Consider the following 23,714-nt stretch of genomic DNA (forward strand, 5'->3'; position numbering starts at 1 on the left):
AGAGCCGGATCAGCAGATGCTCAGCCTTCAGAGGCTACGCCAGGGTTCCGGGGACGGAGGCAGAGCCCTGTAGGGTACGCCTGGCGAGCTACCCCAGGCCCAGGCGCCCCCACGCGCCCCGGCACACGCGGCACGCGGGGAGCAGCAAAGGTACCCACACCAGGGCCCGCCCCCTTCCGGGACCTACCTGAGAGCAGCCCGCCCCTCCGGCCAGCTTCCCCCGCTCAGGGCCGCCCCCACCGGAACACCGCCCCTTCTAAACCCAGGCCCGGCCCCTTTCGGTCCAGAGCCCGGAAGCATCGGGGACACTCGCCTTTCAACCTTCCGGCGTCTTAACTAACTCGGGCTGGTTTGGCCCCGGAGTCTTTTGGGGACGGGGGATACGTCATCACGTGTCGACGTGAGCGGCGTTATTTCGGCGTTATCACAGCTTCCGGCGGATCTTGGATGTTGATGTCCTGCCTTTGACGCCGTGGTGCCCTCGAAGCTGAGCGAGCTCCGGCCGAGCGCGGGGAAATTCTAGCGTTTGCTGTGGTAACCTCATCAGCCCGCCAGGATGGCGATGCAAGCGGCCAAGCGGGCGAACGTGAGTATCGGGGACTGCTCCCGAGGAGGAGGACTTTGCTGGCCTTTCTCAGCGGCGTGGATCAGAGCATTCTTGGCCCTCCTCCGTCCCCACAGCGGGGAAGCCTAGACGTTACTGAAGTGTCAGATTTCATCCTGGTCCGGTCCTTAGGAATATGCTCTTTGAGTCACATTTCCGCCGCCACCCCTTTTGAGTTTCTTCAGTCTCTTATCCTAGTGTCAGGGATAGCGTTAACCTTACAGCCTTTGTTGCTTCACCTGCATCTAGAACCTGGCTTCATGATCTTCTCGGCCTAAAAGTCGGTAGCAGAGATGAGTCCTGAATAAATAATGGTCAACAGGCAACTAGAGCCTGGGAGTCTGTACATCGTGGAGCTTTCTGGATGTTTCTTTAATGTTTCCCAGCAATATTTTTGAGCACCTATGTGTAGCAGTCTTGTGAATGGGAAATCAATTCATCAAATATGTTTATTGAACACCTGCTACGTACCAGATACTAGTCTAGGTATTGGAGATACAGCAAGTATGAGTAAAAAAAAAAAAAAAGCTACTGCTTACGTCCTTATGTTAGTGGGGTGTTATGGAAACCTAAAAAAATCGTCTTAAGCGAATGGTCAACTCTTAAGATGCTGAGAGGTATAGTAAGATGAAGACAGATAATTGGACATGGTGAGATGGAGGTTTTTGGTAACCTCGATGATATTTCAGTGGATGAAAACTTGGTTGTCTTGGGATGAAAAGAGGGTGGAAGTTGAGAAAATAGAGATAGTTCTTTCCACAAGTTTTCACGTAAATAGGAAGAAGAGAAATTGGATGGTAACCGACTTCTTTCTTTTTTAAGATATGTGACGTATTTGTATCCCAGTGGGAACGATCCAGTACGTGGGAAAAACTGATGATGTAGGAGAAGAATGGGTTAAGTTCAGGAGTGATTTAGGATTGGCATAGTGGATTGGTGGATTTAGTAATACGAATATAAGGTACTTACCATTTGGTTGTATCTGTTTCCTTCAATAAGCGAGAGCCAAGGTCATCTCTTAGGAGAGACAGAAAAGAGACTACAGCCCAACTCAGGTGTTAGAGGGAGTGGTTGTGGTAAGGTATGAGGTGAAAAGAGAAAGTGTGATATAGTGTCTTGCAGAGGGAGAAAGGAAATTTGCTAGAGAAGTATACGGTGATTGTCTGACAGTGTTGATCATCTATTTAAATTTATCCTTGAAAAAAAATTTATCCTTGAATTTTAAAGTCTGAAACTTTATTGTACTTAATTTGTTTACCATTTGTCACCACTACTAGTTTGAAGGCATGGAATAAATATCTTATTCTTCCATACATACAACACTTAGTGTAATGCCTGAAATAGTTCCCAGTAATAAATAGTTATTAAACAAATTAATGTCTTTTATGTAACTGAATGTGTTACTAAGGAACACGACTGAAATCTGGTGGGAGATACCTATCTGAAAGTCATCAACGCAATGTGGAAAGTGTGTGTGGTTGAGAGACCAAAGAGTGTTGAGTTAAGGGGGGCATACAAAGGGGTAAAAAAAGAAGTCTGGAGATAAAACTCAGAGCATATTTTAATGGCAAAGAAGACTGAGAAGAACTAGCCTGAGAGTTGGGAGAAAGCCAAGGAAATAGTGTCAAGAATAGTGAAGAAGGTTCAACAGTGTCAGAGGCTCAAAGTTAAGTATGATGAGGATTGAACACTGCAAGTAAAAGATCTTAGTGTGTAAAAGCACTTTGTCATCAGAGTGCTGAGGTCAGAGCTAGACTGTGGTAGATTGGTGTCAGTGAAGTAAAGAATATGAGGCTGTGAGTACAGACTTCCTCTTTCCAGTGGCTTGACTGAAAGAAAAAAAAGCAAGAAAGGATAAACAGCTGACAAGGAAAGGCAGAAACCTTGTGTTTGTTCCTTCACCATGTAATCCTAATACTTCCTAGCCTGGTGTCTGCATAAAGAAGTGCTTAGTAAATGTTTGTTGAATTAATGAAAAGGGATCCAAATAAGTATTTTGTTTTGTGTAATGACTGGCAGTACATAAGCAAGTGTGCTGAGCAACCTGAGGAATAAAAGAAACCATTATCGAAGGAGTGGCTGTAAATTTAAAAGAGAGAAGAGATCATTGATATAACAAGTTCCTGAAGAGACCATCAGAGAAAGGTCATCAGTGAGAGTTTTATTGTCTAGCAAACAGGAACAGTTCCCTTTATTCTTTTCCACACATGCCTGAAGCATTGAAGACTTTTTAATGAAATTCGAAATCCTTGTTTAAATGTAGTAATTGAAAGCCTGGGTTTTGTAGTAGCCCCTTACTAGTTCTTATTAATAATTTTCCCTAAAACCAGTGCCTAGTTGCTTTTCCAATAGCATGCTATTTTCCATGATATTCAAATATAATTCTTGTTCTTGGGTTTTTTGTGTATCATTTTTTTATTGTGAGAATTTATTATTTATTATGAGAATTTTTTAAACCGTAGCACTCTTTCTCCTGATTATAATGACAGTATATACTTCTCATTTCAGATTCGCCTTCCACCTGAAGTAAATCGGATTTTGTATATAAGAAATTTGCCCTACAAAATCACAGCTGAAGAAATGTATGATATATTTGGGAAATATGGACCTATTCGTCAAATCAGAGTGTGAGTCTTACTGAGACTTTTGAAATGTCATTTCAAGAAAATGATTGCGCAATCTGTAATCTTGGAATTATAGCCAACAGCAAGGCCTAAGAGCCTAGAGACTAATAGATTGAAATTAGAGAGATGAGATTTTTTTCTTGTAAGGGAAAAATAAATACTGAGACACTCATGATCCAGCTCAGTGAGAGCCAGGTAGTTGTGAAATTAGAGAAAGCATGAAGTAGTAATGAAATGTTTGAGGGGATTGGATGGGAAAAAGGAACTAATATTTATTGTATATCTTTTAGTTGTAAAATACCATGTTTTTTATATGCATTAACCCTAATTTTCTGAAAAGCCTTCACTCTCTTCTGACCCCAGAATTTCTGAATTAACTAAGTAAGGTGATATAAAAGTAACTGATTCTTTTTTAATTGGCACTTTCTATGGAAGATTTAAAAGTATAAGGGAAAATAATCAGAACGTAAATTCATGTTTTAATCTATAATCCAAATTTCATTTAAATTGAAGGGATCATACCTTTAAGTAGTGTTTATTGAACACCTACTAAATGCCATTTGTTGTAATAGGCGCTTTTATTTGCATCACTGTCATTCAGCCCTGTGTGGAGGTGGCACTATGTCTGTTTTACAGGCGAGACTGTCAAGGCCCAGAGCGTAGAAGTACCTTTCTAGCTGTACACAGCTATTTAGTGATAAAACCCTCTGGTTCTAAATTGAATCTCTACAGTACACAGTACCACAGTTGCTCTCTAACTAGTATAAATGGGCCAATTACCTAAAAGTCCATCTGAAAGGATTTCTAAGGTTTTTATTTTTAGTTGGAATATCTCTTTTTTAATAAATTTTCTTTTATGACATGAGCGCTCTTTCTTAGCTTTTACAACTCTGTGAGATATTGAGGACCCTTCTTTTAAATGATCACTGCCCCTCTAGGAAGTGACCTAAGATCTAGAAATATGTCATCATTGTCTACGGCCATGCCACCCTGAACACACCCGATCTCATCTGATCTTGGAAGCTAAGGAGAGTCAGGCCTGGTTAATACTTGGGTGGGAGACCACGTAGGAAGATCAGGTGCTGTAGGCATGAAAGAAAGAAAGAAATATGATATCATTGGTACTCAAATGGGGATGAAAATGTAGTGGTTGTAGACCAGCTGTTCTTTTTAAGAAGTCTCAATCCTTTGAGTAGTTGATAAAAGCTTCGGACCCTTTCCACAGAAGAATACACATAATATTTTGCATATGATTTTAGTGGGTACCTGGGACTCTAGGTTAAGAAACCCTGTTCTAGACATGGAAGAATGGTATACAGAAGACCCCCTGACTTGGAGATCAGGAGATAGGATTCTGCTTTAGGCCCTGTTACTACCCATGTGTCCTTGGACAGTTTGCCTGCCTTTTTGGTTTTCTGTTTATTCACATGAAATAATCTGAGTGGATGGTGCCTTTCAACTTTTAACATGGAGGCAGCATGATAAATTTATTGAATTGATTGTAAGACCTAGGTTCAAATACTAACCGGGTACTTGGTACTCGTGTGAAACCGAGCAAATATTTAACCCCTCTGAGCCTCAATTATCTGTGAAATACAATTTCTCTAACCTGCCCTTTTAAAAGAATTATAGCGAGGATCAAATTAGATAGTGCCTGTGACAGCACTTTGCCGTGTGTTTCCTTCCCAGTGTGCATGAGCCACCCTTCTCTCTGCTCCCACAGCACCTTCTACGAACATCTCTTCTTACTTAACACATGGTTTTGCTGTTGTCTGTGTACTCATTTGTCTCTCCTGCCAGCCTCCAAGCTCCTTCAGAGCGGTACCACATATTCCTTTCACTTTGTGTTGACAACTCTTGTTGTGCCTGATACATGTTAACCATCCAGTATATATAAATAAGTGAATAATATACAAGACAGTAGTGTGGCTGTGATTAATTTATGAAGGCATTAAAAAATTTATTCATGGTGTACAATCAGCAAAGTTAGAAAAGTTTGGTGTGCGGGAACTTGGGTCTAAATTATAGATTGAGAAACATGTTTTTCTGTCCCATAGCTGTGCTAATGCTTTATGGCATACTTGGCACCTAGCACCACCTTCCCAGTTTGCCCAGGACCCAGGGGTTTTCTGGGATGTGGACTTTCAGTACTGAAACCTGGACAGTCTTAGGCAAACTGGGATGATTAGTCACCTTATCTGGCATGTAGCAGACATTTAGTACTTTGAACTTTTTAAAGCCTTTTCATGCTTGTTACCTCTTGATTATTAAAACCACATGTATGGTAGGGCAGGTGATAGAGTCCGATGTCATTTTTTGACACATGAAGCAACTAAAGCTCAGAGAGATTAAGTTACATGATTAGGTTTCCTTATTCCTGCTTAGCTTTTACCACCAATCAAAAAAATAATGTTGGTTCAGTGCCTAACATATAGTAGCTACCAAGTACATGCTTTTAAAAATTAAAATTATAATGTGGTTCTCAAGATAATGGGTTGATAATTAAGGCTGGGACACTCAAGATGGAGGCACTTTAACATGGCATTAGTGCCTATCCCTAGTCTTTGTAAGAAAATGTAAGAGGAGATGCTCTTGTTTTCTCTCATTAGCTTCTTGGAGAAGGGATGTGTGACAGAAAGTGATCTCTACCCTTCAAATGCTTATTACCACTGCCGGTTGCTTAGAACTGTGGGAGTAAAATGAAATGTAAAACCACGTTTGCCTTTAAGGAACATAAAATCTTAAAATTTTTTAGTTTTTCCAAAGGAAGAATTAGATGAACTTTTTGGGGAAATCTTTGGGGCAATGTGTTTTCCTTTGGGCAGTCCCTAGTTTTTATATTTGATGCATTCTTGAAAACAATTAAGTCAAAAGTCCTAAAGTTGTTAGACTTCCCAGAGAGTAAAGAGTATTATAAAATCACTCATCAGACCCATGCAACCTGACAAAGCGAGCGCATTCAGTGACACTGGCACCCTCCAGCGCCCCTGCACTCTAGACCTGTCCCATCCCCTTTACAGGAAGCACAAGATCAGATCTAGGTAGGTCCTCCCCTTCTCATGGCCCGCTCCCTTTCTTTGACCCTGTGCAGGAATTGTGGCAGACCACAGTCTTAAACCTGGTTCCTCAGTTGCACTGAGTGGCTCAGACACAGATGGAGGCAAAGGGTCCATCTTTATCACACCGGAGGATAAACTGAGTAGGATTTCTGTCCACTGTCCTCACTAACAAGCACATGACCATCTGCTGCCTGCAGTGTGTTGTTCCTCACACTTCCCTACCTCCTTCCCTGACAGAAGCTGGTGAGGTGAGGAGTGGAGGTGGCAAGGAACACGTACATAAGAAGCAACATTATATCCCTGAGCAAGGTTCAGCTTCCCCTTCCAGCTGCCTTCCAGCATCCTGCTCTGGCTGGTAGATAATCCCACCCATAAGCATACTTCCACTCCAAAATCTGCAGAAGCCCAGCCCTTTTTCCCAGCCAAAGGGGATTATTAATGTATGACAGTGCAGATTATATTAAAAATTAAAAATGAATGTAAGGTGCTGACTATATTGCAGTCTAAAAAGGTAAAGAATTTATAAGAAAAGTAGAAGAAACAACATTACATTGGGAGACATCCTTTTCTGGTCATAAAGGATGATGGTTGACTGTTTTCTTATATATATAACCCCATTTAGAATTTTGCCATCTTCTTAGTAGGAGCTTTCCTCCCAACCACCCCAATCCCCCACAGACAACAAAATAAGTTTTATTTTTATAGATTTAATAAACCTTAATAAAATATTGCCCAGAAATGTATTTCCTACATTGATGGAGATCATTTTAAGAATTGAAACTGTAATTAAATTAGGGTGGAGGGATCTAAATCTTTAGAAATAAGGGACTAATTTCCAGGTGATAGTATGGTAAAAAAGTATTGGTTCTGTTGCATAAATGCACAGGAAAAACAAAAACAAAATCACTCTAGGCCTTTTGAGCCACACTTCTCTTGCTCAGGCCCACTTCCATGTCTAGAAGTATACTTTCCCTTCTAATAAAGCTTTTTTCTGCTGTAAAAAAATAAATAAATAAATAAAACATTTTAAATACTGCTGACTAATAGGAGCCGTCAACCTTCAGTATTGTACTTTCCAGAAAGACTGAAAATTGGTTCTTATTATGAAAGGTAGGAAAGACTGGAACATAAAGACTGACAAAATTTCAAACTAGTTCTTTGCTGTTTGATTTTGTAGCTATATTAGTATTCTTAATGTAACAGTAAGTTTAACCTGTAGCTATTTTACTGAAAAACAAAATTACCTAATTCAAGAAATCGCAGGCTTATCCAACATACCTATCTATAATGTTTATTTCCTCTAATGGTTTTTAGGTAAATGTGTACTTAATTAAATGTGATTCAACTCTGCAGGGGGAATACACCTGAAACCAGAGGAACAGCTTATGTGGTCTATGAAGACATCTTTGATGCCAAGAATGCTTGTGATCACCTGTCAGGATTCAATGTTTGTAACAGATACCTGGTGGTTTTGTACTATAATGCCAACAGGGTAAGTATAGCCATGATTTCCATGGCGTGGGTTGCACATGTAAGAATTAGTGCAGAACTGCATGGTTAGGGGAGATACGTACTCTGAGTTCTTTATCTGGCTAATGCTATTGGCTATTGCTAATACATTTGACTGTAGATTGGTAACTGTTGCCTTTGGTGCCTATCATACTTTCAGGCATTTCAGAAGATGGACACAAAGAAAAAGGAAGAACAGTTGAAGCTTCTCAAGGAGAAGTATGGCATCAACACAGATCCACCAAAGTAAACATTTTCTATGTTTTCATTTTGGACTGAAACCCATGAATCACCACCACCCCGTTTTTCAGTTTTTAATTAATATTGAGTACTGTGATTTCTTATTAGAAATGCAGAATGTCCTGCTTGAAACTTTGATACATGTTAGAATATGTTATGTTAGTAAACTTGTAGCTTTTTGTAAAACATATCAGTGTTTTCTCTTGGACTTTCCTCTCCTGTTTGATACCAGAAAAAAAAAAACCCAACATTTGAAACTTATCAAGAATTGTTTGGTGGTCGGTGAGCTTTTTGAGAGCAGGGACTAAGCAGGGACTTTTTTTGTATTCTTAATGCCTTCAGTGTCCAGTCCAGTGCTTAGCCATCAGGGGAACTTGGTGTCATTTATTGAATGTCTATTAATGATGAAATCTTCATAACAACTCAGTGAAGGAGGTATCTCCATTTTGCAGATAAGGAAATCAAAGTTCATCATATTTGAATGAATAAAATGCTTACATTAAAAGCTGCTGTAATATTAACCACACCAGTACATTTGAATAATACTTACTTTACAGTTAACAAAACTCCTTTGTACCCTTGTCCTTTGAACAGAGGTCTATTCAGGAAATGGCCATTCAGATTACAGCACAATGTTAAAAACTTGAGAGCAAGCTGCTTGGGTAGTGGTGTTGGTTGTTACGTATGTCAGATTGTATTTATGTAGTCTCTCTGTTTAGTTAATAAGTGTCTGTGTATATTTTGGACCTAAGCTCATAGCATATCTTTGCTGTAAATAAAATACTTAATGGTTAGTCTTATAATCATGAGCTCCCATGGCATGGAAATAGTATGGTTATTTCCACATTCATCATAGCTTGGCAGCTTGGAGGAGATAGCTATAATTTTGTTTATAATTTAGGCACAGGCCAAATGGAAAAACATGGACTAATTGTTTTATGTGTAACTATAACCCAAAATCAACTCGAAGGGTAAAAGGACTGAATTGTTTAAATGGACAAAGGGCATCTATTTTTTATTTTAATTTTTTATGTCTACAGCACCTGGTCTTCCTAAGTGGTCTCCCATCCAAGTACTAAACAGGCCTGACTCTGCTTAGCTTTTGAGATCAGACGAGATTGGGCGTGTTCAGGGTGGCATGGCTGTAGCCCATGGACCGTGGCTCCACTGGGGCGCGAACTCAGGACCTTCTGCTTGTAAAACAGACATGCTAATCGCTACACTATGGAACCATGTCCACTTCTATTCTCTTTTTTAACGCATTTAGCTTTTAAGTCTATCATTACTTTAAGAAAATAAGGCTATTTTATACTTTCTGTGCTGTCTTTTCAAAGCTTACTCTTGAAAATGAAGAAATAATTGTCTTATTATGTCAGAGTGCTTTTTGAAAGCACTGTAAAAAAGAGTAGTCATTTTTAAGAAGGGCAAGCAGATGACAAAGCCACAGCTGTAATGTTCTTATGTATGCTTTTATGAATTCCTTATCAGTTTTTGTAATGCATCGTGTTCCTTTAGGTATTTACAAATGTAAAAATAATTTTCTAAAAGACTTTTTTGTGAGGGGGAAAACAAATTAGACATATTTATAGTGTGATATGTCTAAGTAGCAGACTAGCTTGCCTGTAGTATAATTGTTTTACATTAATAACAAGGGGAAATTCTTACTATTGACAGTTATGGCCGATCCATCATTTGGGTTAATATATCTGTTAGCTGAATTTCATTACCTAAAGTTAAGTTTAAAAAATTCTTTCTAATTGTTTTTTGACAGCTTTGTAGCCTGTCCCAGGTAGGTTATAAGAACTTTAATTCAAAAGAGAAATATCAAGGACCTATTCTGTGTCAAGTCTGTGTGCTAAGATGCGGTTACGATCGATTCTCTGCACTGGGCATCTAAGGCTCAGATTTTCAAACTTCTTTTCAGGGTACGAGAGATGATTGTGTCCATGCATGTGTATGTGCATACACTTGTGTGCCAGAGTTACTTTACATTCTTCTAGGTTAAAGTTTGAGTTTCTAGGAAAGGTTTTTTATGACTAGAGAATGTATTGATTGATAGTTTTAAAATGACTGAAATGACATAGATCTCATCATCACACTCCTGCCTAACAACTTTCGGTAGTGTCCAAACATGTTAGCATTTCGTATCATAATTTTCTGTATCATCTTTTAAGAGCATCAGTAAAGCAGAGCCTGCAGTCTAGCGTATCCATCTCTCTAGGTGCTAGCCAATAGGTATTTGCATTCTTTTGTTTGTTTATTTGTTTTGGTTCTCTTACTGAGTGTCTCCTTTTATCACTTAAGCTATAAACACTTGAGACTGAGATCTTTTATATGACTGCATAATGGACACCTGTAATGGTTCTTGGTGCCATTTTTAGTTATCCTGTTGGTGTCACAGCAGAAAACATGAGATGTCTTGTACAGGCCGAGTTCTGAGAAATTATCGTAGACGTTTGTGTCATCAAAGAAAGCTGGGTGCTAAGACATTCTGAGGGAAACACCCCAGAAAACACTCATCTAGTCCCACAGTAGAAGTGAGTCCGGGGACTGGGTGATTAAGAACAAGGTAGGCCCTTTCTCATTTCATTCTCTCCATCTTAAAGCACTGCCTCTTAACTCCTCAGTCCTCAGCGGAGGAATACAGCCAGGACTTCCTGAAGACCACAGGGGTAGATGAAGTAGCCAAAATGATGTGGCTTCTCGTCATATATATGACATCATGTGACATGTATCAAAGAGTCTATGAAGGAGTCTAACAGTACCTGTTACACTGACTGAGTAACCCTGACTATGGCTAAAAGCTTTTCTCGCCTATGCCAGCTAAAAGAAAAATCTTTTAGCCACACTGCCCCAGGCTCCTCTGATGAACAGACAACCCATACCAATAAGTGGTCTGATTTTAAAACCTAACTGGGAATTCCCATGATTTATAGTAAATGTCAATAAAATTAAGCAGTATATGTAGAAACAAGTTCAGAATTATACCTTCTCAGAAGTAATTACCCAATGTAAGTTAGAGCAAATCTAGATGAAACTAAGTAAATGTGAAAACAAGCTCAGAATCACACATTCTTATCAAAAGTAACTTCCCAGCTTGAGTGAATGTGTGGCTCCAAGGCCTAACACCCCTTCTCCTGTTAGATGCACAGTGTTCTTTTCTATCTGGGTGAGGCGAGCTCATCCCTCTTAAGTTCAAACAAGCAGAGATTGCAAAATCACAAAATGCTAGGATCCCACATTTGATTGCTAGGCCATGGGATTTGAACACAATATATTCCTTTAGTTACTTAGGAGAATTCTGAGCCTGCAATATGAGTGACAAGTAATACCTACCTCACAGGACTGCTTAGAGGATCAGTGGTCATTTAATTTGAAAATATATAGACGAGGCCCAGCATGTACAATAAATCATAGCTGTTAAATTTATTATCACTCTCCTGGCTACTTGGAAGGCTCTTTTCCATTCTTCCTCCCAAGAGCAATGGCTCATGTCCTTATAGCAATTCCTACCTACAATAATGATGGACAGGAATTTGTCGAGCACAGAGCCTTTATTTTACATGTCATTTTTAAAGAGGACATTTTTATAATTCAGCAGCCAACAGAATTTCTAAGAGAGAAAGTGACAGCAAAGGTAACTGGCTCAAGTCCCTCTGTGTACATCAGTACATCATGTACATTTCATGTCTGAGCACCTTGTGTGTCTGGCTTAATTGAAGGTAAGGCAGTGTAGATTGTGCGAACAAGAAATCTGTGTTTTGTGATCAGGAATGGCTACTACATGCATCACGCAAAATGCACGACCTGAAACGTTTTGAGCTGCAACCGAGGTTTCCTCAAGCAAAGATGCACGTGAACAATGACGAACGCATACAGGGCAACTTGGGCAGAATGAATAGTGTCGCGGGGCAGTGAGATTAGCACACTGATCAAGAGCCCCATGTAGGAGGAGCCATCCCAGTGGCAGAGCAGGCTAGAAGGGTGAGCAGCAGCCATCTCCAGCCACCTTGAGTTCCTTCCTGCCTTCACTCTAAGTTGAGCAGCTCCACGTCAAAGATGAGGGTGGCATTGGGAGGGATGACACCGGGGTGGCCCGTGGCTCCATACGCCACATCAGGGGTGCAGGTCAGCTTCGCCCTCTGCCCCAAGCTCATCTAGCAGGGATGGGGGCAGATGGGGAGAGGAGAAAGAGGACCCAGCTTGATTTAAAAGAAAAAAGTAAGATAACTATGGCATTTTCCCAAACAATCCTCATGGTAACAAGATCTGAGATGATTTTATGTGTGGCACACTGAAGTTATGCTAAGGGTTGTAACACATGCAGATTCTGCCTCAGAATAGCAGAAACTTGACTGTAGGACAATAACTTCCACAGTGTCAAATTTATTCATCCAACAATCATTGCTGGCCATTAGTGTAATGTCCAACACTTCCATTTGTTCATGATTGTTCTTCACTCTCTTCCAAAGAAGCCTAAGGAGAGTGTATAAAGAGCACATGGATGTGCACACTCAAGTAGGTGACAGAAGCAGTTCATTAGGTTTAGAGATTAGAGGCCACAACAAGGTGGAGAAGGCCAAGAGAACTATTCTAAATGATGTATCATATGACTTCACGGAGTGCTTGAACCCGGACTCATCACAGCAGTCATCAGGAACTGGCATGGCATTAGACAACTGGTGAAATTTTTAAAAATCAATTTTTAAGTTTTGAATAACTGACTCAAAAATTGGAATGGATTGGTTAATAGTATTGTATCAATGTTAACGTCCTGGTTTTGATCATTGTACTACGATTACATAAAATGTTAACATTTGGGGAAGCTGGGTAAAGAGCATATGGGAATGCTACTATTTCTGCAACATTTTTGCAAGTCTGAAATTGTTTTTTAAGTTAAAAAAAAAAAAAAACACCTTGGCCTACCCTACCCCAACTCTTCTTCCTCAGTCCCGGACAGCTGGTAGCTCACAGGCCTCCCCAGCTAATGCTGAGCAATCCTGGGGGGACGTGCTTGGGATGGGAATTCCCAGTGACACAAAGGAGTCAGGCTGGCAACAAAAGGGGTGGGGACACAAAGCCAGGACTGAAATTAGATGGCCTTGTCATGCCCTGCAGTAGCATCAAAACAGTAGCAGTCTGTGATCAGCTGGAGAGCAGAGTGCTGAGCCCAGACACCTGACTCCTCAAATCCCCCCTAAAGAGGATCCTCATCCTACCTGGGCTGCTCCCTCTTCAAAACCCTTGATGACTTCCTGTTTGCCAATTCTGAACTTGAAAGGTTTGTTTCTGTCTCTGGATGAATCGAACTTCTTCCCATTTTGGAGCATTCCTATGAAAGCAAGAATAAAAGGGAAAAGAGCTGTGGTCATGAGTCAACTCCTGATTCAGGTTCAAAATGTCTAAAATGGATTTCCTGTTCTGCACAGACTTCTTCCAATCTTCCCCATTAGTCCTGTTGCCTGAACAGTAAACCTGGATTCTTCCTACTGTCTTACCCCACATGCAGCCTATCGCCATGTCCTACATATCTTTGGAATCACTTGTTTTCTCCATTTCTATTACCACCACCCTGGGACTTCACCAAGTCACCATCATGTCTCACTGGTGTACAGGAACACTCTCTAAATGGTCTTTTTGCTCCACTCTTATTTCTCCATTTTATTTTCCACACTGTACCCAGAATGATTTTTTAAAACACATATCTGACCATATTACTCCCTTGCTTAAAATACTTCAATAGCCCCCCATGGCAAAATCCAAATGCCTACATGGCAAAACAGGTACTTCAAGATCTGGCTGTTGCCTACCCAATAACCCTCTGTTCTGCCCTTTCCTCCCCTTCCCCCATGTCCTATTCCGGTCATACCTTCTTCAAATACCTCTGCTCTTTACAACTATTTTGGGGTCACTTCCTCATCCTGAAGATGTTTTCCCAGGCATTTCCTCCTTGGCTGAGTCCTCACCTGGTTTTTTCAAGGCTCCCCCATCGTGCAAGACCCAAAGGTCCCAGTGAACAGTGTAAAGTGACCCAGCCAGTAAGTAGTGGCCTCCAGACCCCATACAAGGGCTGTGTGAACCCGGAATACCTTACAAGCTATCTTAGTAGCTTGGAGCATCCCTCCAGCATCAGATGCCTTGTCATCCCTGATGTACAAACATTGTCTCAGTCCAGTTACCTAAGGCCTAAGAGCTGCTTTTCTATTTTTCTTACTGGTGACTGACTCGAAGATCAGACTTTCTGTAAATGATGCTGTTCCGAAACTTCTTCCTGCAGCCCTTGGATCACAACAAAAGGCAACAGGGGTCCAAAGAAAGACGGTCCTGTAAGTCCAAAGATTAGATTCTAACTTCACTCTGGCACTAGCTCATAGTGTGAAGTTCGGTAAATCACTTCCTTTCTCGTGGATTTGTCATGTTTAACATGGGAGGTCCAGGCCAGCTTAGTGTCTGTCTAAGCATCTATGATTCTTTATCCTAGCTCCTACAACTTAAATGTACGCAAGGGACAGTCTCATCACCTACTTTCTGGATAGAATAACTTGGGCTCTTACCCTGGGTACTAAATCAGGCAAAGGAGAAAACCCTGTGGTTACACAGATGGATACTAGGGAGATCAGATACAAACTCATGGATACACACAGGTTGCTAAGTTATTCAGATACACAGAGATACTCATGCTTGCTCACATGCGCTTAAGCACACGCACTCAGAAGAAAAATTCTGATGGCCAAACAGATGCTAAGAAAATATTTAGATACACAAATCTACATACATTCACATAGACACATACTTGGACTACTACATATATGACTATGACATACATTCACACACTCCATTTAAAGACTGACTTTCTCATTCCCCAATTTCTTCAGGTTTCATATGACTTAATCTACTTCAGTTCACATACAGTTATCTTCTGCCACATGTTTGGCCAAAACCATGCAGTCCAGAAACACCCATATATATATGTATATATACATATGTGTGTGTGTGTGTGTCTGTGTGTGTATATATATATATATATACACACATGTATGGTACTTGATTTGACAAAGGTGCCACTGCAATGCAAAGGATAAAGGATGATTTTTTGATTAATGTTGCTAGGTCAACTGTAAATCCACATGGATAAAAATGAACACTGACCCCCTACCTCACTCACATATAAAAATCAATTCCAGATGAATCATAGACCTAAATATGACATAAAATAATAAAGCTTCTACGATATAATAAATAGAAGAATATCTTCCTGACCTAGGGATAGACAAACATTTCTGAACTCAACACAAAAAGTACTAACTATAAAGGAAAAGACATATGTAGAACTTAATGAAAATTAAGACCTTCTGTTCAAAATACACCAATAGAAAAGTAAAAAAGGCAAGCCATAGCATGGGAGATGTTTGAGATAGGTACAGCCAACAAAAGACTCATATCCAGAATACATAAAGAATTTCTCTAAATCAAAAAGACAGACAACCTAATTTTTTTTTAATGAACAATTTGAGCAGACTAAAGAGAGTATCCAAATGGCCAATAAGCACATGAAAAACCCTGTGCCCTAGCAATTTCACTTCCGGGTATATATCCGGCCAAAATGTGTATAGCTGTGCACCAAAAGACATACAAGACTGTTCGAAGCAATACTTCATGATAACCCAAAACTATAAATGGTCCAAATAGTCATCAGCTGTAGAAAGGATAAATTGTGGTGTATTAATTGTAGTATATTCATACAATGAACTGTCCAGGAATAAAAAAGAACAAACCATTCTGGATAAGTCTCACAGACATAATATTGAGTGAAGTAAGCCAAACACAAAAGAGTATATACTCTGTAATTCCATTTACATAACGTTCAAAAATAGGGAAAACCAATCCATGGAGACACAAGTCAGAACACTGGTTACCTTTAGGGAGGGGCAATGACTGGGAGGAGGTGGGAGGCCTACTCCTGGGGGTGCTGGAAATGTATATGTTGATCTGGGTGGTGGTTACTTAAGTGATCACTTTGAACAATTTCATGGAGCCGTACATCTTAGATTTATGTTCTCTACTGTATTTATATTTAATTTAAAAAGTTTACGAAAAAGTCCCACACAGCCTCCCGCTGTGTTTGATGAGACAGAGCCACTCGTGGCTGATGTTAGTGTTTAATGCATGTTGCCTCCTCTTCGTATGTATTGTGAAAAGTCTTTGTAAAAGGATGTCGGGGTCTCAGTAACTTGATAAGTACAGATCGTCTGCAACATGTAGAACAGATAAATCAATTACACAGGTCAGAGGCCCCAGAAGACTCATGGTAATTAGGCCAGATCACTGGGAGATAAAACACAGCTCCAGCCCACTGACGTCAGCGACCAGCAACACAGCAGTGAAGAAATACCCACACTGTCTGCCTAGAATTAACCTGGCACTTCACACTGGCCTGGAGAACTGCTAAAAATGGCCCCATCTCAATATGTCCTAGGAATTAAACTGGCCTTGCTGTCTGCTAAGTGGCTGTCACCAGGTTTGCCACATTGGGAAGCAGGTCACAAGGCAGAGCATTCTTCCTCCCCCCTTAGAACAAACACTTGCTCGTGATCTTCCTGCCAGCAGTCTTCAGGAACTCCATCTAGAATGTTCTTCCTCAGCCCACCTGGCCTTCCAATACAGATCATCTAAGAGGGGTCAGCAGAGATGTGGGGTCCTCCTCCAGCTCCCAAGCACCGAGACAAGCACTGCCACCCCCACACACACAATGCACCAGAGTCTCTGGATGACTTGCCTATCCGCCCCAAGTCCCCACAGCCCCCCAAAAGGTAGGAATCCTCCCATTTCATCTTTGTGCCCCCAGTGCCTAGCACAGCATCTTGCACACAGTAGGTGCTCAATAATAGACTGAATTGAACAGTCTATTCCTGAAAAAAGAAAAGTTCTGAGGAAGCCACCCTCCTCTTCAATAATACTGTAGCCACCCTCCTCTACAATAATACTGATGAAAAGCAAGTCTGCAGAGAGGGTCGGGGCTCTCAGAGCTGTATGAAGGGATTTCCAAATATCAGACAGACATAGGAGGGCCTGGGCTCCACCCTGTCCGCAACAGAGGGAAGAAGAATGGAGGGGCTTGGCTCAATTGGAGGCTGGCACCACAGAGGTCTCTAGTATAAGTGGGAAGGAGTTAACTGTGCAAGCCCCCTTTCTCACTCCCACAAGGCTTGGCTGGGAGAAGTAGGGGGACAGCTAGTTAGAGGAAGACTTGGCTGCCTTGAGCTCTGGGCCTGATCCAGGGGAGCAGACATCTCTGGAGAGGAGTATCAGAGGAGAGGCCTGCCTTGGCGGGAGCAGAACCGATGAGGGCGAAGGGAGGCCTACCTGTGTAGTGCACCACACACGTCTGGCCCTTCTTGGGGAATGTCCTTCCTGCAAGGAGACATGAGGGTGGATGAATGAATAGGGTATTAGAAAAAGTCACCTGGGATATTCAGATGTGATTGTGACCATGACCTCTGGCCCACATTCCCTTCCATAGCAAGGAGGCTCTAGCTCCGGCTCTGTGCCTTGTGTGAGCCAGATTAGTCACTTCACCTCTCTGGCTTTGATTTGAACTTTATTCTCTTGGGTTCCTCGACTCCACTCTCTCCCAGTTCTCTTCCTTTCTTTGAGGTCTCCTTTTACTTCCCTTCATCCATTCCACAAACATTCACTAACAGCCTACTGTGTGCCAGAAACACAAAGCAATATATGAACTTATGATGAAGTTAGGGAAACAGACACATAAATAATAGATTCTAATGCAGGATGATGACTGCGATCAAGGATGAATAAACACAATTATTCACAAATATTTACTGAATACCCACTATGTGCGAGTCGGGTCTACCTGATTTTGGGGGATACAGCAGTGAACAACACAGGCAAGACCCCTCCTCTTTTGGAGTTTACATTCTAATGGAGGGAGACAACCCTCCAATAAACAAGATAATTATAGATTATAAGTTCTCTATAAAGACGAATTAAAGAGAGATACGATGGAATAGGCCATTTTAGAAAGGATGGTCCAGAATGTCTTCTCATCTGAGCCGAGACTTGAAGAATGAGCAAAATGCTGGGGAAAGCACTGAAGGAAGAGGGAGCAGCAAGTGCAAAAAAATGAGGCAGGAAAGGATAAGTGCACTTGTAGAATAGAAAAGAGGCCAGGTGACTGGAAAGAGGGGAGGGAGAAGTAGACAGGTAGAAAAAGAGCTGGACCTCGTCAGGTTTTGCGTAGCTGGATTTAATTCTAAGTGCAGTAGGAAGCCACTGAAAGGTTTTAAGCGAGAATGACATTCTGAATTAAGATTTTATAAGATTGCTCTGGCTGCTGTGTGTTGGATGGACGGTCAGGCGCCTGTTGCAGTAATCCAGACAGGAAATCAATGATGGTTTGAATTAAGGTGGTGGCAGCAGAGAAGAGAGCAAACGAGATTGGAGATATATTTCGGAAGCAGAGCCGACGGGGTATGCTAATGGAGTGGATGTGAGGTCCAGGAGGAGGGAGAAGGAGAAGTCAAGCACAGTGCTCCGGTTTTCAGTTTGGGTGGCTGGATGGATAGTGGAGCAAATTCCTGAGATGGGGCAGACTGGGGAGGAACAGATTTGAGCGGGTGGCAATCTTGAGATGCCTATTAGACATCTGAGTTTATATTGCAAGTAGGCAGATGGAGAGTCTGCACTAGAGATATAAATTTGGGTGGAATTTAAAGGAATGGGGCTGGATAACAACGCCTTGGGAGGGCTAACAACTGAGCCGACACTTAAGAGAACTCTTTGGTAACTGTGTATGGAGGAGGGAGCAGCTAACCGGCTGTGGGTGTCAGGGAAAGAATCAGAGAGGAGATAATGGTTAAACTGAGGTCTTAAAAGATGAGTAGTTTGAAACAGGAAGTAAAAGGAGATAATCTGGAAATAGTGAGCAACATGTTCAAAGGCCTAGAGTCAAGCATATGGGGAGCCCTGTCTGGTTCACTGCTGTAACCCCAGGTCCCAGCACACAGTACATGTTCAATAAATATTTGCTGAATGACTGGTGTGTTTAACAACTTGCAGACAGCTTGCTAAAGCTGGAGAAAAATGTTGGTAGTGGGGGTAGGGACTGGTAGTGAGAGATGAGGCTCTAGTGTGGAAGGAAGGGATTGGTTATATCACCGTATGCCTGGAGAAGAAGATGGGAGATTCATTAAAGTATTTTGTGCCCAAGGAGCGACATGGTCAAAAGGCATTTTAAAGAGGCCTCAGGCTGTGGTGTAGAATGTGACTGAGGGTGACGTGAGGAGGCCAGATGGAAGCAGGGAGGTGAGACTGGAGGTGGGGAGACCAGTTTAGAGGCTGTGCAGAAATCCAGGTGACAGAAGATGGTGGCCTGAACTAAGGCAGTGATGGAATTTAGAGATATTCAGCCGGAGGACTTGACAGGACTTGGGTGTGGGGCTCAACCAAGACAGGCGTTCCCCAGCACAGCAGCATATGTGTTGAAATATTAATTCGTGCCTTCCTCTCCTGGGTTACAGCACAGTTGCCTGGCCCTTATGTGCTTCCTCCACTCAAAGATTTAGACGAGGCTGAAAGCAGAAGGCCAGAGCTCCTCTAGACTTTCCCGAAAAATCTAATCCTCAGAAAAAATGCTCCTTGTTCCGCTGCCAGTGAGGGAGGATAGGAGAGAACACTCTGCAGGCTTCTTTGAGCAAGGGAAGAGAAAAGAGATCTCCAGTACCACCCACCACCGCTACCACCACCACAGAGCTCTATGGCAGTGTCCTGGGGTGGGCGGGAGGGTGACAAGTCCTCAAGGATATGCTTCCTGGGACCCAGCAACACCGTTGCCAGCGAGAGCAAAGAAACTGTACCCCAGAGGGGGGCGGGGTGATCCTAGGGACCACTACCTTTCGATAAGGAGTGGCCAAGAAGCAAGAGGCCCTCTAATTTTCGGGGGTTGGGGTGTCTCAGTCATGTCTGACATGAAGTTTGCCTGTTATATCATGCAGAAATGGGGGGCTCCAGTCTGAACTGTTTTGTTTAAGAAATAAAGAGGTGGCTATTCCTTGCCCATCCAGACCCAATCATACAAGGGTGACACCTGTGAAAAGAGTGGTGTTAGTCCCGGAGGCTGGGAGCAGGGAACACAGAGGAGCGCGAGTTCTGTTTCGGACTTGCTGACTTTGAAGTATCGGTGGGCAGGGAGAGGTTGAGCAGCTGCTGGATAAATGGACGACCGGGAACTCAGGTCGGAGGTCTGGGCCGGAGGCTTCAGTTTGAAGGCCATCGGTTTGCAGACGAGACTGAGGACCATGGGAGCGGACGGGAGGCCGGTGAGGAGGAGTGGGGCGGGGAGGGTAAAGCGAGATGCAGAGGCGGGGAGCGCCGCTCCCTTCCCAGACCGGCTCGGTCCCTCCAGCGTCTCCAGCTCAGCCCGCAGGGGGCCGCCCAACCGCAGGCCCGATGGGGGGTGGGGGGGAGCGCGCGTTAGAAGGGGGTTGCCCCGAGGAGGAGAGACCCCAAAGCATGTCCTTTCCCCTGTTTCCAGAGCTCACCCAGCAGGGCAGGAAAAGCGGAGCTAAAACCTGGCCCTGGGAAATCATCAGTAGCGGATAACCGAGCGAGCGGTTCCAGCCGCGGCAGAGGCAGCCCGTGGCTCCCGGGGCGGTGGCGGGCAGCAGACCCCCGCCTCCCGGCCGCCGCCTTCGTTCCCTAGGAGAGTCTGCGCGGAGCGGACGGCGGAGGGTCGTCTCCCAATCCTGCAGCGATCCCGTCGGTGGTCTCTCCTCCCGCCGCCCCCCTCCTAGGCCCGCCTCCGCTTCGCGCACCCTCCGCGCCTCCTCTAAACCAGACCCCCATCCGCCCGGCTCCCCACCGGGACCCCTCCTCCGTCCCCGGCTCCGCCGCCTGGTACCGTCTCCCGGGGAGATGGTCTCGATCTCCACGCCCATCGCAGTCCCACCGGCCCCGCCTCCGAGGGTCCCCGCTGCTGCCGCGACCCCGGCTCGGCTCCGGCCCCGGCCCGGCAGGCGCCCCGACTCGCCTCCCCGCCGCCACTGCAGAGCCGGAGGAGGTGCGGCGGGAGTCAGGACCTGCGCGGGGAGGGGCCACGGGGAAGGGGACGGCGGGGCGGAGCGGCGCGGAAAGGTGGGGTCGGCCGAGGCGGGGCCCTGGAGGAGGCACCCTGACGCCGCTGCTCCCCCAGCCTGGCCACGCCAACGATCACTGACCCACTGACTGGGGAGGTTGCTGAGGGGCATGCAGGCTACTCACCTATCCATCTATCCACCTGTTCATCCATCCGTTCGACACATGCTTTGCTCTGGGTAATCCACCCGGTCGCACAGACTAGGGGGAAGGCTGGCAACTAAACCAACTCTTTAATTAGCTGCGCTCACGCTCATGGGGTTCAGAACGTTATGGAAGCACCAGAGAGGTACCTGCCCTAGCTGGGTTGCCCCGATCTGCAGCAGCAAGTTGGGGGTGGGGCGCGGAGTGGGGGTGATGTGGGAGGGAGGAAAGGGTCGTTGCTGACCTTTCTCCACCTCATTCACCATCCCAGGTAGCTCTGTCCCACGCAGAGGTGGGTTCTCATTTTTCAAGGCAAAGAACTGCGCCTTGGGGATACCAATTGAATTAAGACAGAATCGCTGTCCTTGAGGAACTTAATCTGTGATAGAGAGAGACACAGTTACTGCGTGCAGTGATTCGTGCTGTGGGTGAACGAATGTGTTCTACCTTGAGTTCGTCTACCCAAAAGAGATCTAAGAATCTGCAAAGATTTTTGGAGGAAGTAACATTTGCTTGAAGAATGAATGAGACTTTAAATTTCTTAATTTTTTGTTCTCATTCTCCCCTGCATTGTTCCAAAAATTATGTGAAGATAATGATTCTAACAAGTGGCGGTGGAAGATAGGCGTGGGGGGAAAAGCCTGAGCAGAGGTGTCCAGAGCAGGCCCTAAAGATGTTCTTCCCCACTTCCCTACCCTCCCCCGTTCCAGGCGGTTGGGTCGGAGACTTCGGGTTATCAGCATCGCTGATGGAGGATTGGCTGTGTTGTTCAAGAAAGATGATCAATTGTACTAAGAGTTAGGATCTGAAATTCTCCAGGGGCTGCTCCACGGTGCGGCCCAGAGTTCCCAGGAGGGTAACTTGGTCTAAAGAAGCCTAGTGATGCACCAGCCCTTGGGCAGACACTTTTGGGGTTCGTGTAGAACAAGGGTGTGTAACTGGCACAGGTCAATGGAGTGGCTTCAGTCCAATATATAGATAAGAATATTTTTTTTCTGGGGAATTTTTATCATATTCTAAAGAGGTCCTCGATTCCTTCCCATCCCCGACTCCTCCTCCCCCTCAAATAAAAGTTAAGAAACCGTGTTGACGCTAGGGCTTCGGAGCTCCTTCTTAGACTAAAAGAACCGGTGAGAAGTGGGGGACGGCGCTAATCCTCTCAAAGAAGAAACTGTAGCGGGTTTACGGTTGGTGGAGTTTCAATGGGAACTACAACTCCCAGAGATCTGTGCGACAAAGCCAGAGCTTACTGGCCGGTGGGACGGACCCTCTCCTAACGTGACACATGGAAAAGCCAATAGACACGGGGCACTGCCGAGCTTTCCCGACCGCCGCTCACCTATCAGAGGCCTTGAAGTCGATGCTTCCGGTAGCCGCGCCGGACTTCGGATTCCTGGTAGGTGAGGTGGGGTGGCCCTGGGGAGGCAGGTGTTTTGTGGGGCAGTGAGACTAAAGATATTTTGTCTCCACTGCTGCCCAGCCTGGCGGGTGTAGGAGGTCTGTGGGTGGGCGAGGAGGGAAGTGGAGGAACCCGCTCTTGGGGGGAGGATGAAAGACACCCATGGGTGCATAGAGTATGGGGGGAATGGTGGGGGACCCGCGTGCGAGGGTCCGCGGATGCGGACAAGCCGAGGTGGCTTTAAACGAGTGAATACATTTCCTGTGACTCGTGAGTGACGCTTCTGGGAGTACATCCTGAGGAAGCTATCCAAAATGAAGAAAATGCTTTATGCGTGAAGACCTTTATCACAGCGTTATTTATAATAGGATAAAGTCTACAACTAGGTGTCTCAATAGAGAGGAAAAATTACGTGCAACTTCACTGAGTGAATATTAAGTGGCCTTTAAAAGTAATTTACAAAACTTTTAAATAACATGGGAAATGCTTATATATAATGTTAAGCGAAAAAATTGTAATAGGAAATTGTACGGTATAATTGAAAAAGTTTAACCAAAACTGCATAGAACAAAGTCTGGAGACATGTAGTCATAATTTTCTTTGGTTTTTTTACCCTTTTACCTTTCTTGTGTGTTACTTTTTAAAAAGTAAGTATAAATAACTTGAAATTATTTCGTAGTGGAAACACATAAACAGGAAAACAAGGTGGAGGTTATGTACTTCTGTGTAAACCTGCTGAATGCGTTCCAATTCACCTAAGCCCCTTGATCCTCACCATGAGTTACCTTTAAAGAGGATTAAAAACAGAAGAATTAAATGGCCATAGATTAAGCACTAGGTCCTGGTTCTGATCACCTCTCCCCTGAACTAATTGAGTTGGCTTTTCTCTTTCTGAAACACCCACGGCTCCTGATTTCAGTTATCTTGTAGTCTGAGGGTTGAGAGACGAACAGGTATACAGTTAGTTATAGGCAAAATATAAATAT

At 43.7% G+C, this 23,714-nt stretch overlaps 3 protein-coding genes and 2 pseudogenes across 6 annotated transcripts in view; 3 read left to right on the forward strand and 2 right to left on the reverse strand.

The window, feature by feature from the left end:
• Nucleotides 1-309: 309 nt before the first annotated feature.
• On the forward strand, nucleotides 310-8,839 carry SF3B6 (splicing factor 3b subunit 6). Its single transcript, XM_011356572.2, has 4 exons — nucleotides 310-586; nucleotides 3,113-3,231; nucleotides 7,641-7,779; nucleotides 7,957-8,839. The coding sequence occupies exons 1-4, from the start codon at nucleotides 557-559 to the stop codon at nucleotides 8,044-8,046; spliced, it is 378 nt and encodes a 125-aa protein (XP_011354874.1). The 5' UTR covers nucleotides 310-556; the 3' UTR covers nucleotides 8,047-8,839.
• On the forward strand, nucleotides 4,201-4,319 carry LOC111737599 (annotated as a pseudogene).
• A 228-nt stretch (nucleotides 8,840-9,067) lies between the features above and the next one.
• LOC111737615 lies at nucleotides 9,068-9,186 on the reverse strand (annotated as a pseudogene).
• Nucleotides 9,187-11,571: 2,385 nt separating this feature from the next.
• Nucleotides 11,572-21,146, reverse strand: FKBP1B (FK506 binding protein 1B). 4 transcript variants are annotated; one of them, XM_023528541.1, is made up of 5 exons: nucleotides 20,953-21,081; nucleotides 20,140-20,341; nucleotides 17,400-17,447; nucleotides 13,256-13,368; nucleotides 12,276-12,715 (listed from the first exon to the last, which is right to left on the reverse strand). In XM_023528541.1, exons 2-5 carry the CDS (start codon nucleotides 20,323-20,325, stop codon nucleotides 12,652-12,654), a joined length of 411 nt encoding a protein of 136 aa, XP_023384309.1. In that variant the 5' UTR covers nucleotides 20,326-20,341; nucleotides 20,953-21,081; the 3' UTR covers nucleotides 12,276-12,651. The 4 variants fall into 4 exon arrangements, with proteins under 4 accessions (XP_011354876.1, XP_011354877.1, XP_023384309.1 ...); XM_011356574.2 differs by lacking the exons at nucleotides 12,276-12,715; nucleotides 20,140-20,341 and adding an exon at nucleotides 11,572-12,193 and having other exon boundaries at nucleotides 20,953-21,146; XM_011356575.2 differs by lacking the exons at nucleotides 12,276-12,715; nucleotides 20,140-20,341 and adding an exon at nucleotides 11,572-12,238 and having other exon boundaries at nucleotides 20,953-21,132.
• A 1,497-nt stretch (nucleotides 21,147-22,643) lies between these two features.
• The window catches only part of WDCP (WD repeat and coiled coil containing), a 10,379-nt gene continuing 9,308 nt past the window's right edge, over nucleotides 22,644-23,714 (forward strand). Inside the window, exon 1 of the mRNA XM_011356576.2 lies at nucleotides 22,644-22,725. Within this exon, the coding sequence (XP_011354878.2) occupies nucleotides 22,690-22,725 (36 nt within the window). The 5' untranslated portion in view covers nucleotides 22,644-22,689. The remainder of the gene's footprint in view (nucleotides 22,726-23,714) is intronic.

This window comes from Pteropus vampyrus, unplaced genomic scaffold (assembly GCF_000151845.1).
Source record: "Pteropus vampyrus isolate Shadow unplaced genomic scaffold, Pvam_2.0 Scaffold28, whole genome shotgun sequence".
NCBI classification, from domain to species: Eukaryota; Metazoa; Chordata; class Mammalia; order Chiroptera; family Pteropodidae; genus Pteropus; species Pteropus vampyrus.